At 46.1% G+C, this 17,091-nt stretch overlaps 1 protein-coding gene across 1 annotated transcript in view; it reads left to right on the plus strand.

The window, feature by feature from the left end:
• The window catches only part of PTPRF (protein tyrosine phosphatase, receptor type F), a 670,152-nt gene that overhangs the window by 592,768 nt on the left and 60,293 nt on the right, over nucleotides 1-17,091 (plus strand). Inside the window, exons 18-23 of the mRNA XM_015410174.1 lie at nucleotides 294-384; nucleotides 2,059-2,271; nucleotides 4,390-4,541; nucleotides 5,351-5,362; nucleotides 7,495-7,610; nucleotides 11,295-11,392. Of these exons, the coding sequence (XP_015265660.1) occupies nucleotides 294-384; nucleotides 2,059-2,271; nucleotides 4,390-4,541; nucleotides 5,351-5,362; nucleotides 7,495-7,610; nucleotides 11,295-11,392 (682 nt within the window). The remainder of the gene's footprint in view (nucleotides 1-293; nucleotides 385-2,058; nucleotides 2,272-4,389; nucleotides 4,542-5,350; nucleotides 5,363-7,494; nucleotides 7,611-11,294; nucleotides 11,393-17,091) is intronic.

Genomic DNA, 17,091 nt, shown 5'->3' on the forward strand with positions numbered 1-17,091 from the left:
TTCTACTGGCTTTTATTATGTTCTGCCAAGGGAGAACAGCTAGATGAGCTACTAGGGTCTCTTATGCTTTTCTGTTGAGTGGGGGTGTGGTCTTCAGGATTCTTGCACAGTTGAAGAAGATGGTATCATGAAATCTGTGTCAGATTGCTCAGAACTATGATAGATGAGAACTCACATTCAAAGTAAGGCAAATACATCTCAGCAAAGGGTTTTCAACAACAGGAAACTGAGATGGATCGAGAGAGTCTTCTTTTGTCTGTTGTTGGGCTCACTTCTCCCCTTTTGCTCCCCAGGTGGTACTACATTGTAGTTGTGCCAATAGACCATTCAAGCAGCATCCTTGCCTCAAAGTGGAGGAACCCAGATGGAATGGAACTGGACCAGGTAGGAGGAAGACGAAACCTACAAGTTTCAACACATCCTTCCACCTGTTTTGAGGAGAACAGGCATTCAAGCAACTGGCTCCCACACGTGAATATATGAAGACTAGAGGAGGCAATGTTAGGCAATCCCCTGCCTGTGTTGGACTGCTGTGCTTGGTGGTGCCATCACCAGTCCTCCAGGAAGCTCCATGGTCCTCAAAGATATGGGATCTCCCTGCTGTCTTCCAGCCAGCCCACAAAAGCTGCTGCACTCTGTCCAGCTTAGTTCAGAGGGGTCATTAGAGTATGACTCTGAGGGTATGTTGCATCTATAGACCTTGCTCCCAATACCATTTTCCTGTGTCTTGTTTGCAACATTCCTGCAAAGCAAGTTGTAGAAACTGGTTTCTTGGAAGCCTAAACACAACATTCTGTGTGTTTCCTCTGAATAGTGAGGATTTAGAGAACTGGTCAAATGGGAAGCAGACAGGAACCTCACTCAAACTGGGGTCACAAGCCGGCAATCCCCCTACCTGGAACAAAGGTGTGGCTCTGTGCAGCCTCCATCCTTCTGATGTTCCATGTCTGCCATTCTGTGTTTTTGTATGAAATTTATTTCATGCCTCCTCCTTCATTTTAAATTAAAATTTCTGTTCAGAATCTAGCATTCATTTTTATTCATTAGAAAAATATCTTTAAACATCTGGGAGCCTTTCTGAGCAGTATAATTTCTCTGTGTTTGTATCTGTTTTCTTGAATGTATGGATCACTTTGAAATTTGACATTTTTCCTCTGAATGTCCCGTGAAATATCTTATCACTCTGAGTGATTTACACAAGTCTTATTGCAGAATAACGAGGGATTCAAGGGGGAAGTTCCTGACAGTGCCCAGTCTCAAGCGATCACTCGTATTCATGCAGACTGCGGCAAGGGAGGGGGATCAAAGCCTGCTGCACCCTCACTTGCCTCTGACGATTCCAGTTCCTGGGTATCCCAAGGAACATACATGGATTCCCTGACCAGGACTTTAATTGTGTCCTTAAAGCTAGCTTGAAGAGCTACATGGCTGTCCCTAATCCATTCTCCAAGAGCCAGTAAACTTTTTAACATTTTTGTGGCAATGCTGAGGGCGAAAAACTTTATGTATAATGGCTTGTAAGGTCTACAAGTAGAGTAGAACCCATGATGTGGGACTATCCTGCTTCCTCTGCCCACTAAGCTCCTGAAGTTTTGTTTCTTGGGGTTAGGAGAAGAACAAAGGAGGCAACGCGTGGTTCTTCAATAGTAGAGCAAAATGAGCAGAGATCACCTCCTCCCTCTAAGAACAAATGTGCCCTTCTATTGTTGGAAACAGGTGGTAGGATGATGGCCAATATTTTCTACCAATTTTATAAATATTATCTAATAAAACATGTTTACAATTAAAAAAAATTTTGAGGCACCACTTTTGTTCCCCTTTTCCATTCTGAGCAGAACCAATCCAAAGTATTTCCTTCTCCCTGGCCTACTACCCATGCTGATATAAGAGGTGATTTGAGGTTGTGCAGTGCTGGAGGAATTCTTGGGTTGTTGATTAGATCTAGGCCTTCCTGAGCTTTTTCACCTGGTTACAGTTTTTACTGATGGAAATGTACTGTCACCTGGGCTCTTTGGTATGTGCCAATTCTTTCTCACACTTCCTTTCTGTCGCCACCAGTTGCTTGAGGCCCTAAACCAAGGAGTCCCAGACAAGCGCCGGCGTCGGCAGGCAGAACAGCTCAAACCCTATATTGCTGCCCAAATGGATGTCCTGCCTGAGACTTTCATCTTGGGGGATGAGAAGATCTATAAAGGCTTCTACAATAAGCCACTTTCAGAAGATCTGAGCTACCGATGTTTTGTGCTAGCTTCACTGGAGGATGGAGATACTGTAAGGACTGTCAATGGGGAGGTTTTTTGTTGCCTGCAAGGGCCATTTCAGAGATGGCATTGATACTATACAGGCTGTGGAAATCTGATTTGCAAAGCCAAGCAAACAAAGCGCATTTCATATTAAAACTGGGAGACTCTCCTTCCTTCCTGCTGTCTTTCACTTTTTTTACCCCTATTAGGGATGGGCATGATTACGAACCCTGGTTCGGCACAAACCAGGCTGGTTTGTGAAGCATGAAGCATGGAGGTTTGTGGGCGGGTTTGGAAGTGAGCTCCAAAGGCATTTAAATGCCATCGGAGCCCACCACTGGCCCATGGCCCGACCCACGTGAGCTCCGAAGGCAGAGGGAGAAAGAAGACTCTGCTTCTCACTGTTTACTCCTCTAGCATCCCTAACCTTTTAGTTTGGCCACTGGTGCAAGCAGGCACAAATGAGGGAGCAGAAAGGGAGAGTGTCAAAGCTATTACAAATGTGTAAGTAATGTCCAGCCATAATGAAGATACTCTGGCCTTTCCACTCAGTCCCATACTGTGGCTCTTGCTTTCAGCCTCATTTACTTGTAATGGCTCATTAGAGCTGGTCAAACGCTTCATTACTCATCCAGTCCAAGCAAGCACTTTTGCGGCAGAAACGCTTCATTACTCATCCAGTCCAAGCACTTTTGCGGCAAACACAGCAGACATGCAGCCAGGGGACAGGAGACCTCAGACTGGCCAGCATAGGAGGCTGACCTTATGCCACAAGATTGGGTATTGTGTATACAAGAGAATGAATGGATACAAGAATACCATGGCTGTGCCTGTGTCTAGCAGAGCAAATTCTGTATGCACCAGGTTGGGTTTTTAATGCAACTATAACTGCTGTGTATTTAATACCCATTGTCCACATAAGGCACTCCTGGGTCCCTTCTTGCTCAAGACTGTGGACGTCAGCATGGAGCCCAGCTGAGTTATCCTCACCTCTCTCTAAGCTAGAGCTTCCCTCTTCACTCCCTTTCTGGTGTGCTTGATTAGAGAAGGGGCTGAAGTTCTGTTGCAGAGCAAAGGACACCCCACACTTCCCAAGCAGGTGCCACAGATAAGTCTTGGGCATATAATCAGAGTTTTACTCAAATGAGCCTTGCTGGAAAGTTTGCCCCTAACCCTGAATCTGTGGCATTACTCAGTAGTGTGGGAAATGTGGTCCATACTCTTATTTATTATGGCTTCATATTAACACCCTGAATGTACTTCCTGCAGGGTCAAGGGCACCAGCAATAGACTGATATGTACTATCAGTGATCATCCTGCAAAAATGCCTAAAATCACTGCTTAATACCTCAGCATCCAAACTGGTAGACTTCAGATCAGCAGGAGGGGTATCTGCATTGGCTAAAAGTAGTGTAAGCCTCCACTGCTGTCTTGGGCAGGGCAACAGGTGTCAGGAACATGTTCCCTGCATCACATGTGCCCCACCACCACCACCTGCAAGACGCAGCTGAAAACAGGAATAGCAGAAATAGTTCTCCCTTGACATAGTGCACCTGGAGATAGCTAATTTTGCATACAAGGTGCCAGACCCAACGTTCCTGCTCCTCCAGTTGCCGGTCCTTTGCTTGAAATGAAAGCCTTTGTATGCGAGGAGCTCCATATTGAAGCCTGTTTTTTTCAGGGCTCAGTCACCCCAGGGGCAACCCTGAGTTGGTCTGCCATTTAATGTGCAGCATTTTGCCCAGCAAGTGTTCCCTGACATATCACACCCTGGGGAAATGTGTTTATATCAGCATATTACAAACCCCTCAGTCACTGCCTGCCAGCCCTGATGCTCAATTGGCTACAACTCCAAAGCCTGTAATTTGGGTCTTCGGGCTTCTGAAACTGGCAGCTTGTACTCAACTGGACCATGCCATTCTGACACTCAGGGGGACACCACTTCCTGGCTGCTGTGGTCCACTGTTCCACTACCAAGGGAAGGAGGTTGGTTTTTCTTGCATCTGTTAATTCCTTATTACAAACTACAGACAAGCAGCTGCAGACTGATGGGCAGTGTACCTGGGTGTGTGTGTGTGTGATGCATAGGACCTGGTGTCTGAACTTTGGTGTTGAAAGTTATGCACTCTTCTCTTCTGCTCTCTAGAAGAAGTATGCAGCCAGTCCATTTTCAGATGAGATTGTGATGGAAGTGTCAGCAAAACAGCAGGATGAGCCAGAGATGCTGTGGGTGATGGGGCCCGTCCTGGCAGTCATCTTAATCATCATCATTGTAATTGCTATCCTGCTCTTCAAAAGGTGAGTGACAGTCCAAGAGCACAGCAGTATTTTCCATGGTATAGTGCTGTACCAGGTTCAAGGGCATGGTCTCTCATATAGTGAGTACATTGATCATGTCTGACATGAGGGCATCCCTCACTATATGAGACCCAAGGGCACAATCCCATGCATTCTGTCCTGTTCTCCTTAAGGTGCAAAAGCAGTGTTCAGAAGAGGAAAAGCCTCTTCAGGTAGAGCTGGGTAGGAGTATGAGATAACCTTCACTAGGCTCTGTATTCCCCTTTGTACTGAGACAACATATCCTGGGAGTGAACCGGAGCTGTCACCAGCACCAGGAAGCACACAGCTCTGAAGATTGAAGAGGGCTGTTTAACAGGACTAGTTTGGTTGTATCAGTTCTTACGGCTTGGATTATGTCAGAGGCTTTGACCTGGTAGTCCCTGCCCCACCTGAGTTTATTCCAAGGAGCAAGATCCCAATTTGGTGCTTTTCCCAGGAGGCTAAACTTGTTGGCTCCATGAATGGGCTTTCCATGTGATAACAGGTACCTTTGCTCCAGAGATTTGGCTGCAGCATGGTCATACATCCTCTGAAACTTATTCTGGGGTATGGATGTCCAATGTGAGCTGCCAGGGGTGTTTGAACAAGCAGGAGCTGCTCATTAGGTTACAAAGAGTGATCTGCTCTGGGCTGGCTGCCATTATTTTTTCTGGCTAATATGCATGGCGCCAGGAGGGGAGGTGACTTTGGGCTTTTGCATGCACAATTAGTATTTTATGTAACACTGATCTCCTCTTTTCTTCTGTTTCTGGTGCCCCTGGATCTAGCAAACAAGAAAGGTAGAAATCTTCTTTCTCTCTTCATTTTGTATCTTTCAAATCCACTGTTTTGTTGTGTTGGGAGCAGTAAACGTGAGCCTTGCTACCCAGCCCAATCTGTTTCTAGGTTCAGTCATGCTTGCCCAGCCATTGTGTTATCTCTGTCTAGTCTTTCAGATAGATTTATATAGAGAACTTCACAATTAAAGTGTGGCCGGGTTACTTTGAATTCTAGTCCTTTTAGGATCATTACGTCTCCTGGAGCAAGTGAGGGTGTTTATTTTGGATTGTCCCGTGAGGTGACATTGCCATAAACTGTCTCAAATCCTTTTTTTAATCAACATGGTTCCTAAGCCATTTTGGTTTGGCCATGCTCTGAGCGACTGGCTTTTCAGTGTAGGCCCCTTCACTTGTGTTCTGTAAATTTCTCTCACTGGTTGTTTGCTTTGGTGTCAAGCAGATAGTTGATAAATCGGGGAAATTGTGCTATTTCTCAGAGTGTCATTGACTTCCAGCAGGAGGTAACAGGCAAAACAGAAAGCTCTGACTTCTTTTTCTCCTCTGCTGCCTGCTTTGTATCCTGGTCACTTCAGAAAATGATTTCAATCTTGTATAGGATTTATATTTTATATGCTAGGCAAGCTGGGTAAATGAGATTTCATACACATGTGGACACAACTGAACCGATGTATAGAACAGGCCCTATCCTTTCACAGTGTAGTTAGGCACCAACAGGGGTCATTTCGTAGAAAAAGAGCTAGGGGAACTCATTAGCATAACTCATTAGCATATGCCACACCCCCTGACATCAGGGGCCCGGTGGTGGACCTGCAAGGCCAGCGGGAGTGCGAGGAAGCCCCGCCAAGGCCCTCCCTGGCCCCAGGCAGGCAGGGGTGGGGAAAGGCGGGGCGGCCGGAAGCAGGGGGCAGGGCTTCGTCATGTGCCCCGCCCCCCTGCACCTCACCCGGGGGAACTGCGTTCCGCCCCGAAATGACCTCTGGGCACCAACATCTCACTGTCTGCATGGCATCTGCCTAGAACACTGGTGTATGCTAGCAGCGCCAAATTGATGTTAGTTTCCCTGCTCTTGCAGCTTTTTGGTAGAAGGAAACCTGACTAATAAACAGGTTTGAGCCATCTGGCAAATTATTGTAGTTTGGGGGTGCTGTTAACAGTGCCTCCAAGTTACTCACCAACTCTGTTTTGTTTATTTTATCTACAAAATTTGTATCCCACCTTTGTACCCTTACAAGGGCCATCAAGGTAGCTAACTATTTAAAGCATACATGATAAAATTACATTTAAAAACCATTAAAATCAATCTCCCCCCTCAAAAAACACACATCATTAAAACAATTAAAAACAGTTAAAATACATAAAAAACAAAAGTATTGGTTAGGAAGGAGGTTTTTGACAAAGGAGTGCCAAAGTGACTTCAGTGCTACAGAAGAGAACACACCCACCCCTGTTGAATTGCCTGCAGAACAGTGCCCCCTGGTACCATGCTGAGGCATTGCAGTTTCCTTCAGCAATCAGAAATACCCTCACCCATACTTGCCTAGTCACTCTAGACTGCGCAATTGCAGCTCAGCAGTATGATGATCACTAAGCAGCGCCACCATGTGGGGATATTTAATTTCCTACAGGCCAGTAAGCATCACCGATAACTCTTCTTGCCATCCCCAAATTTCCTGTAAAGGTCTCCAATTTAATTACAGGACAGGTTCATCTCTGCTTAGCTAGTGAAATCTACCAGGATAAGAGCCTGGGGTGGCACAGCTGAAGGTATAAATATAGCATGAAGAGACAACAGTGTATTTTATTGTTCCATTAACTCACGCCTGGGGGGCCTTCAGCCATTCAAGACAAGTATTAATGGACCAATAAAACTCACCCTGAAGAGCCCTTACCCTATTATATTACAACTTTTCATATTTTAAATAATTTTAAAGACTTGGCAAAATCTAAATATATTCTTCTACCACAGGAAATAACCCCTAATAAATTATCTTGTGCAGAAAAATGGGGGGGGGGTTGGCAACTGGGTAGAGGTTATGAGTTCTTCATGCTGCTTGGTGTACCTAGTTATTGAGTCTCTGCCATTTGGGCCATGCCTAGATTCATTCTGTGAGCTGTGCTTTCTCTTCCTCAAGGAAAAGGGCCAATTCCCCTTCTGCCAAGGATGAACATTCCATCGGCCTGAAGGACTCCTTGCTGGCCCATTCATCGGACCCTGTTGAAATGAGACGGCTCAATTACCAAACACCAGGTAGGAGTTAAATGTTCTGTCTCCTATCCCTGCTGAGCTCTGTGCCTTTCTTGCTGACAGATGTACATGACTAGGAAATTCTCAGTCCACCTTCCCTCTTGGAATGTGTGCACTCCACCCAGTCAGACTCTATGGCCAGTGGCTTACTACACTGCCCATATGTACAACTGCTGTTAACCACAAACAAAACAAAACAAAACAAAAGCTTGCTGCTTGCTCCAAGGTCTGACCATGTGTGTGACATAAGAGAGGGGCATATGAGGAACTATCTCTAATAAGGCTGGGCAGAATTTATATTCTGTTCCAACATCTGGTTTTGACCCAGGTTCTGCTCTAAATTTCAACCAAATTAACCAGCAAGAGGCAAGGCCTACATGTGGATGGATCCCACTGTTAAACAGCAGTCTGGGTGGATGCCGTCCCAACAGGTTGGTTTGTTGCTCAGTGTGACTTAGCTCCTGCAGTGCAGCTTTTATGACTCGTTACAGTGGATGCCACTGCCTGTGTCAGCAGGAACAATGGCTCTTAAACAGGGAATGTTTCATGGATTGGCTGCTTTCTGGAAGTGCCATAGCATCCTCATTTCAAACAAGACTGGGATTACATTGTCAGTTGGTAGACCAGGATTGGGGGTGCTGCATTCTTTCTCGTTAGTGCAAAAGCAATTTGCTGTCCTACCTTCCGAGATTGCCTTTAAGCAAGTATGGCTTTCAGATGCAGCCTGCACTCCTTTCCTTCCAGACTGTTTGCTCTGGTAGCAATAGACTTTGAAAAAAGCACTTCTTGGTACATCATAGTGGGAACAGTCTGCCGCTGTGTATCTCATTTCTCTCTACTGAAGGCTTGACTCTTCCATCCCACTATTACCCTGAGAGCAGGGCAGTGAAAAGGACTATGTAGCCATGGCTTATGGAGTTGTGGGATGGGAGCATTGCCTATTCTATAAGGGGAAGTTCACATTAAGGGACTTGGTGGTGGGATCTAGAGGTGGTCATGAGATCTCTCATGAAGAGAATCACAGCAGGGAACCCTATGTGGGTGCAAGGCCAATTATGCAAAGGAATCTTGACAAAGCCTGAGGCAGGGAACTAGTTTCAGGGGCCCTACATGAGCCATATTCTGAATCTGAGACATGTCCAGAAGCAGGTAGATTGCCAGTCTGGTGTAGTGGTTGGGCGCACGGACTCTAATCTGGGAGAACCAGGTTTGATTCCCCACACCTCCACATGCAGCTGCTGGTGTGACCTTGGGTCAGTTACAAATTCTTTCAGAGCTGTTCTCTCAAGGGCGGTTGTCTCAGAGCCCTGTCAGCCCCACCTTCCTCACAGGGTGTCTGTTGTGGGGACGGGAAGGGAAAGGAGATTGTAAGCCGCTCTGAGACTCCTTTAGGTAGTGAAGGGCGGGGTCTTTTTCTTAGCTGCTACTTGTGGTCTTTACCACGTTCTTGTCTTTTCAGCTGGCCGCTAGGAGTGCGGTCAATGTGCAGAAGAAAGCTCTGGCTCTGTTTTTGTAGCTTAAGATACTAGGCTGCTTCCACTGAGCCCCACCTCCATGCTGAGATGGATGGATGCCTTCTGTAGTCCAGACAGCAGCAACTGAAGCCTGAGCAATCTAGTAGTTGATATCCCCACTGGCAAATGTAGAGGCAGGAAGGGCCTTGCTCAGTACATAATTAATCAGGCTGCTGTTATTAAATATTAAGCTTATCACTTTAATAGTTGCTACTTCAGACACAGGTTCTTGCATGAATTGTCAGCTCCTTTGTACTCATGTACCATTTTGCAGAGTTGTGGCAGGTCAGGCAGGGTGATGTCGCTGCTAAGTGATTGGGTGAATTATGACTAGACTTTGGTTCGAGGCTCAGCTGCTGGCTGGTGCAGCAGGGGAAGCCGGATCTTGAGACAGGAGGTACTGCCACAAATAGGAACTGTGTTTTCAGGAACACAGGCAAAACTTTGTATCTGCTTATGCCCATGGTGAGGAAAGCTAACCACTATCTTCTTGGTGGTTGTGAAATTTTCTGTGAAATGACCTTGGTTTATAGCTAATGCTTATTACCCACCATTCTGCATAATATGTAGCAAATGTACAAGTTGCAATTCCTTCCCCAAGCTCAAGGTTTATAAAGATGCAGGGAGGGCTTATGTTCTGCCTTTTGAACATCCTCCATATCTCCCTTGACTCTGCCCTCAGTAACTGCTAATGGGATTTCTGTTCTTGCAGGTGCCAGTGGCCCCAGTTGCCCGAATATCTCAAGTTAGTTGTCTCTTCTCTTCCTTTTGCTTCTTCTCTCTCTTATTTTTCCTCCTTTCTCATCCTTTTTATTTTTCTGTTCAGTGTCATGAAGATCAATTTCACTCACCATAGTCTTAACGATAGCACATGTGAGTGGGCTAGGTTGTCCCCATGTGGTCAGTTTCTGGTGGGCTCACACAAGATGCTCCAGCTTGCAAGTGGGAGGCAAGGTTTTCACAACAGTGCAACCAGCAAAGATGGATTAGGCTGCAGAAGCTCTTTGCTTGACAGATTTTGAGGACAGCTTTAACTTGAAGTGAGACATGTCCTGGCTGCAGCTGCAAAGGGCACAGTGGAAGCGCGTGGAGGCAACATAGCATTCCCTCCCCAAATGAATGAAGTGTGCTCCTCCCTCTTCCCACATACACTCCAGTCCAATAAGCTAGAACTTGATCATCCTCTCTAAGTGTGCTTGTTAGCCACTGTCCGGCTGCCTTTATTGGCACTGCCTTCTTGGAGTGCCTTGACATGTTTTGTAGTTTCTCTTACTTACTCTCCCTCACCCCTTTGATGAGCTTCAAATGAGATGTGTCCCCTGCAAATATTGCTTTAATTCTCTGCTCTTGTGGTGCTGGATGGGTAAAGGAGAGAGCTGGGAATTCCTTGTGCCCCTCAGATCTTTAGGCTTTACTTTAGCTATGGCTTCCTATGAAAGGGGTCTGTTGCCTGTTTCATTTTATGTTGCTTGCTTTGAGTGTCATAGAGCAATAAAGAGGGAGGTCACCTTACCAGCCTGTTGTGTGATGATGAACTCTGTGCACAGCTTTCTTTAATATTTTGATACTGCAAAAATCTTACTGCCCAGACCTCCTTCCCCCCACCCCCTGCCCATCAGTAGCCAAAACAATGGGGGGGGGGGAGTAACCAATATTTTAAACTTCTTGGCTATTATGAGATGGGAATTCTTGGTTCTCCTACAGTGGAACTGTGTTTAGTTCAAGATTTGTCTGCTGCCTCAGGCACAGAAGGTATGGAAGACATCAGTTAAGGTTATGGTCCCAAGCAAGCAAAGGAGGCACCTGTTCAGGATTTCTGTTTCTGCATCATAGGGCACCTCTTCGTGCAAGAGCTTTGTACTGAGTTACTGAGCCCCTACTAACCTGCCCCTGTCTCAATCTGTGCAGGAGCATCTTCCCAAGCCCTCTTATCCTTTCCTGCCTAGATGTGGAAGCCACCTGGCTGGCTGCTGCCCTGTCTGAGCATGCAGGCATATATTGTGCCATCACATGAGCACTGCATTCCTTGTGATCTCACTCATGCTCCATCCATCTCACGAGCGTTACACATTGTCATATGAGCCACTGTGCACATGTGAAACAATAACTTCCTCTTTAACTGAGCAGTAATTTCTTCCTCCTTCCTCTCCCTTCCATCTGTTTGGTCTGGCAGGTATGCGTGACCACCCTCCCATTCCAGTGACAGACCTCGCTGACAACATCGACCGGCTGAAGGCCAATGATGGGCTGAAGTTCTCCCAGGAATATGAGGTGAGCCAGTTTAAGCTATCCTCTGGGATCCAGATTCTGCTGGATCCTACTTTCTCCCGCACTTCCTCAGCTCAACCTTACTGAAATAAGGAAAGAATTTCTATCCTGCTTCTATCCATGAATTCCTAGTACCAGGGGGCTCCCCCCACTCCCATACCTGCCAGGACAATTTAATCCTGACCCTCAGTCCACACTGCTGTCCCTGTTCCTCCCAGTTCTTTCATTGCCTCCAATTTGAATCACTTCACAACTACCATTTACGGTAGTGGTATTAATGCTCATGCTGCACAAAGATAGTAAAATGAATGGTGGGAATAGCCATTTGACTACTTGTTTTGCTGCCAGTGCACACATCTGGATAGCCAGTATATAATTGGCTACCCAATGTGTGTATTGGGATACAGATTTTTACATAACCATTCTCATGTGACATTTTACACCCTTTTCTGATAGTTATTCATATCTGTGTTGGGAAATGTAACGTGCAGTAGCCATTGGAGTGCTTTTTATACTCTGATGGAGGTGGAAATAGCAGTATCACGAGTCGAAGGATTGCTATGGCTCTTGCTGCCAAGCTCCTTCTCTCCATGCTGAACCGTTCAGCGGGCAGATGATTAATCTGAAAAATTGCTACGTTGGAAAAAAAGTTCCCTTGCAGCTATTAGAGTCACAGTAGCAGGATAAATGTTTTCCTGTGCTTGTAGCTAGCCCTGCAGGGCCCAGTTCAGCTGTGAGGGGCTTTACACATAAATAAAACACTCTCATATGAGTGGGGGGGGGAGGATAAATTGAGGAAGAGTCCCTTGCATGCATTAGTAAGCCCACTTGAATTGTTATCTGACTTTTCCCCTGATCTCCCCTTGCTGCTCCATATCTCCCTTGATTCAGGGGAGGTGATACCAGCCTTACCCACAATACAAGATTACAAGTGCTTGGGAGGGCAGGAGGAAACAGTGATTAACTAGAGGGGGAAGGGGCTCAAGTAAACTGTGTTACATAAAACTGCAGATCCACAGGATATAGCAAAAAGAAGAATACTGTTTCCAAGCTGGGCTCATAATTAGACGAGTGTACAAAATAAACTGGCATGACCTTCCCAATATGCCTGCTTTCCTGTATACCCATCTGCATTCCATGCACGCTCATTAGTGTTTGGGTCTCTGGTTGCCCAGATCTGACAGGATCCCTCCAGTGCTGGATCTTGAAGCAGTCAAACCTTAAAGGGAGAACAGGAAGACCCGGAAACCAACAATGGGGGTGTGCGGGGGGACTGGCTTTTTTCTGATTCGGGTATAATGAAGTTGAATTTTTTTCGGTATTCCTGAATATACTCAAATACCAATACCGGTAATGTATTGGTATCTGGAAATATTCAGGAATACCAAAAAATTTTGGCTCCATTATATCCTATGGCACCATTGTAGTCAATGGCAAAATCTTCTAAGAAGTATTCAGTGGGCTGGGGGGGAGGGGGTTTGAGGTAGGGGCACCAAATTTGTCCTGTAGCTGCTGGAGCCTCTCCCTAAGTTTGGAAAAGTTTGGACCAGGGGGTCCAATTCTAGGGCCATCCAAAGAGGGTGCCCCAATCCTCCATTGTTTTCAAAGGCAGGTAGATAAAACAACAGCCCAGCAGTTTCTCTCAGAGAATCTCTGCAGTAGAAACTAAGTGAGGTGTGGTGTGGTGTGAGAGGGCATGTTTACAAGACCAGCAGCAGAACCAGTGCAATGTGCCCACCAGAACCAGTGCCACAAGCTCTGAACTGGCTATTCCCTGGGCTCCCTCCTATCCAACAAGACCATCTGAGAAAACAGGCCCATAAGGAAGCAGCCCTGGATAGAACTGTCCATTAGAGTGCTGCTCCTGCTGCATTTATAACTCCTTGCAGGATCAGGGCAGTTTCCCAAAACCATAGCAGGTCATTTTGGTTCCACAGATGGTGGGAGTTTTGTCCTCAGTGGCAACATTGACACATTACCACTGACTGATTCATGAGCCCTTTTTCTCCCCAGTTAAGAAGCTTTGTACCTTGACACTGGTCAGTTGTTATGCTACCATGGGTTGTTTGGCTTGCCATCATTAATAACAGAGTTGGATATGGTAGATCATCTGCTTGGCATGCAGAAGATCCCAGGTTAAATCCCTGGCCTCTCCAGGCAAAAGAATCAGATAGTGGGTGATGTGAAAGTCCTCTGCTTTAAGATCTTGGAGAGCTGTTGCCAGCCGGAATAGACAATACAGACTTTGACAGATCGGTGGTCTGATAATACATAAACACTGAGCTGAGTATGATACGCCTGTGGTGCTTGTCCCGTGACACTGCCTAGGAAGGGTGGTTTTTTGTTGGCACTGCGGGAATGCCTGAGCTGAACCATGGGGCTAGTTCCCTCCACCCAGCCTGCCCTCAAAAACTGTATTGTGTTGAGGGTAGTGTTCCCTCTAAGCTGAGTTAGTGTGAGTCAGCTTAGAGCGAGCATTGGTTGAGAGTATTGCCAGCTTGCTTCTGGGAAGGGTTCTTGTATAGCAGAAAGAACACTGGCTGCCTAATCACTGGACCTTCATGCCAGTTTCTGCTGGTCATACAGCTGTTCAGGGTATGCGTGTCAGGAATGAAGGTTAACACGCAGGCATGTCTCCTCCCCTCTCACACTTACACACACATGTTGCTGGCTTAGGTTTGATATACTGTAAGATTCTGGGTTTGAGGCCGGCGTGGAGGTGGTGTATACTGTGCTCAGCTTTTACCCCCTGGACAGGGGGGAAGGGGGCTGGCATGAGCCTTTAGTTGAAGTAGAAGAACTGTGCATAATAGGTTTCAGCTGCACTCTGGGTGCCCCTCCTTCCCTGACTTATTTATTCATTTGCTCGCCATTAAGGGTGAGACAGGTGCACATTAATTCATCACCGGGGCTTAAATTAAATCATTTCACTTCTAAATGAGTCGCTCATTTGCGGGCATATTTAATTAGCACCTCTTCACAACCAGGTGGATTCCTCCGGCTGCCTTTCTCACCTGGATGCCCTCTTATGTGGTTGTTAGTGATAGAACATGATTTTTGCACCTCTTTACAGCAAAGCAAGACAGTCGTCTTAATGGCAGTGTTGATGCTACACCGGGGAGGTACAGGGGCATCTCTTCCAAGAAATTGCAGCTGCCATGGTAGGATCCTGATAGAGATGTGTTTGCTCTTCTGACATTAACAGTCTGCCTTAGAACAAGAACTCTGGGAGAGCTCTAATGTAGGCTTTCCACTTCTGCATAGTCGTAAGTGATATGGGCCCAGCCACACCTACATGTTTATCATTCTACTGGAGTAAGAGTGTGTGCACCTTCTCAATTGTTTGCAAAAGCAAGGTTCCAGCCCCCCTCCCATCCAGAATTCAGAGTACAGCTTGGCATCTGGTCAAAGTTCTGTGCTGGGGATTTAATCAAATGTATTGTAATGTAGGGGAGGGAAGGCAGCATGGTATAGCCCAGTTTCATCATATCTCAGAAGCTAAGCAGGGTTGGAACTTGGGAGGGAGACCACCAAGGAAGACTCTGCAGAGGAAGGCCATGGCAAACCACCCGTGCATTCTCACTTGCTGGGGTTGCCGTAAGTAGGATGTGACTTGATGGCCCTTCACACACACACACACACACACACACATGCACGTTGTAATGTGGTCAGAATAGAATGTTAGGCTTGGGATTTTATTTATTTATTTTATTTTGGGATTTTTACTCCACCCTCCCCAAACCGGCTCAGGGCGGATCACAACAAATTGAGTCAAAGACTCTTTACAATAAAATCACATTAAATATCATAAAAACAATAGACAATAACATTGATAGCAGCAATTCACTTGCGGAGCTCACCACCACAGGATATAGTGATAGCCACTATTTAAGAGGGTTTGTTTTTTTAAAGGGGATTGGGCATATTCATGAAGAAAGACAGGTTCATTATTGGTTGTTTGTTCCATTTCCTGTGCCTGCTTTATCTTTGAACTACCTGCCCAGGAGCAAAGGCTTCCTATCACAGATCTATTGCAAAAAGAGCATATGCTGTACAAACAATCCAGACTGAAAGCTAAAAGAATAAGGTGAATTCCTCTGGGCAGGTGTGGACCAGATACCTAGAATCAGGATGTTTCTAGCATGTAGGACATGTGTTATAATGTGACTAGAGCCCCAGCTATGAGCTACGGAGAGCTGGGCTGCATCTGCTCCTGCCACTTTGCACTGCACTGCCTGCTTATTACTCTGATAATAGAAGATTACAGGGTTCTTGTTGGAAACATCTATTTACATCCTGCATTTCCCAAACCACCTATTAGCAGTGCTGTGATGTCATATCCTCCCCACTGAGGCTGTGAAAATCCCCTTTGTGTGCTGTATGCTCTTGCTTGAAGCAGAAAGCCAATACTGTTGAACTTAGCATGAGGATGCTATATTTGCTTCCACAGCCAGTAGAACTCAGCCCTCTCAAAGACCCAGCCAGTGTGCAGAGCTTGTTGCTGGCAGCCTCAGCCCATTGCCCCTGGAAGAGTAGTGAAAGGAGAAGACCAGCACAGCAAGCACTGATTCACAGCTCGAGCAAGGGAGCTTCCTGGGAACATACAGGAGAGGGCAGAACTGAAGTGACAAGACCTGGCGAAATGCCAGCACACTGAGCTTTTTTAGCATTGTTGAGCATGCATATTTGCGCCATTCTGTCTCCTTGCTCTGAGTCTTCTCTTCTGTGTTAGTTAGCCTCCCATAGCTATGCCTATAGGTCAGTGGGAAAGACAGGCCTCTGCCCATTACAGTCTCCTGTAATCTAAGATTAGCTTGTTTCTCAATTGCCATGTTATGTTTGGGACTTACCATGTAGAATTAGCTGGATATGGCAGTTAGGTAATTAACAAACGTTTTACAAAGGACAGGCAGTACGTCCTGCTGGTTGCACAGAAGACAAACCGGTGCTTGGGATATGCGTGGATGGATGGGTAGACATCCCTGGATTCTCACTCTGATCCTAAGTTGAGGGTGTGGGTTCACTGTGTTTTTCACCATACCCCAAATGAAGGAACTTTCATGTAGAACTACAGAGTATGACTCAGGTATGAGAGATATCTTTGGCTGGGGTGAGGTGGAGGACCAGGCTGTGAAAAAAATGTGCTCAGAATGTCATTTCCATTGTGTATAATGCAGTTCTGGGGGGACTAAACATACTTAGCCCACTTCCAACTTGAGTGCTGTACACTAACCTGATCACCCAGAAAAGGAAAGGCACTTCTGTTATTATTATTCTGGATATTTTGAGAAGGAATGACATCCCCCCACCCAACTCTTTTTGGCATTTTTTGCTGTCTAGATTCCTTGCAGCTGTGCATTTGATTTAAAGGAAACGTGACTGACATTCCTCTTTTCTCATAGCTGTAGTAGCCATGGCAAGCAGAAAGGCCTTTGGAAAGAAACAGGAAAATGATGGATGAGAGCTGATTTAAGGGCCAAATTAAGTGTGTTCAGCATCAGAAAGAAGACTGGGGATCCAGATCACTATTTCTCTGCTGTGAGATGACTAGGGAGGGAGGGTAGATTCGCAGGAAGGCATCAGCTGGGAGGGTTTTAACCCCTCCCACACGCCCAAGAAACTTTGTTCTCAGCTGAGCACGTACCACATCATGTAACAAAAACACCTGGAAGAATTCTAGGGGGGAAGTGACTGGTAGGGAA

This window comes from Gekko japonicus, unplaced genomic scaffold (assembly GCF_001447785.1).
Source record: "Gekko japonicus isolate JY-2015 unplaced genomic scaffold, Gekko_japonicus_V1.1 scaffold771, whole genome shotgun sequence".
NCBI lineage: Eukaryota > Metazoa > Chordata > Lepidosauria > Squamata > Gekkonidae > Gekko > Gekko japonicus.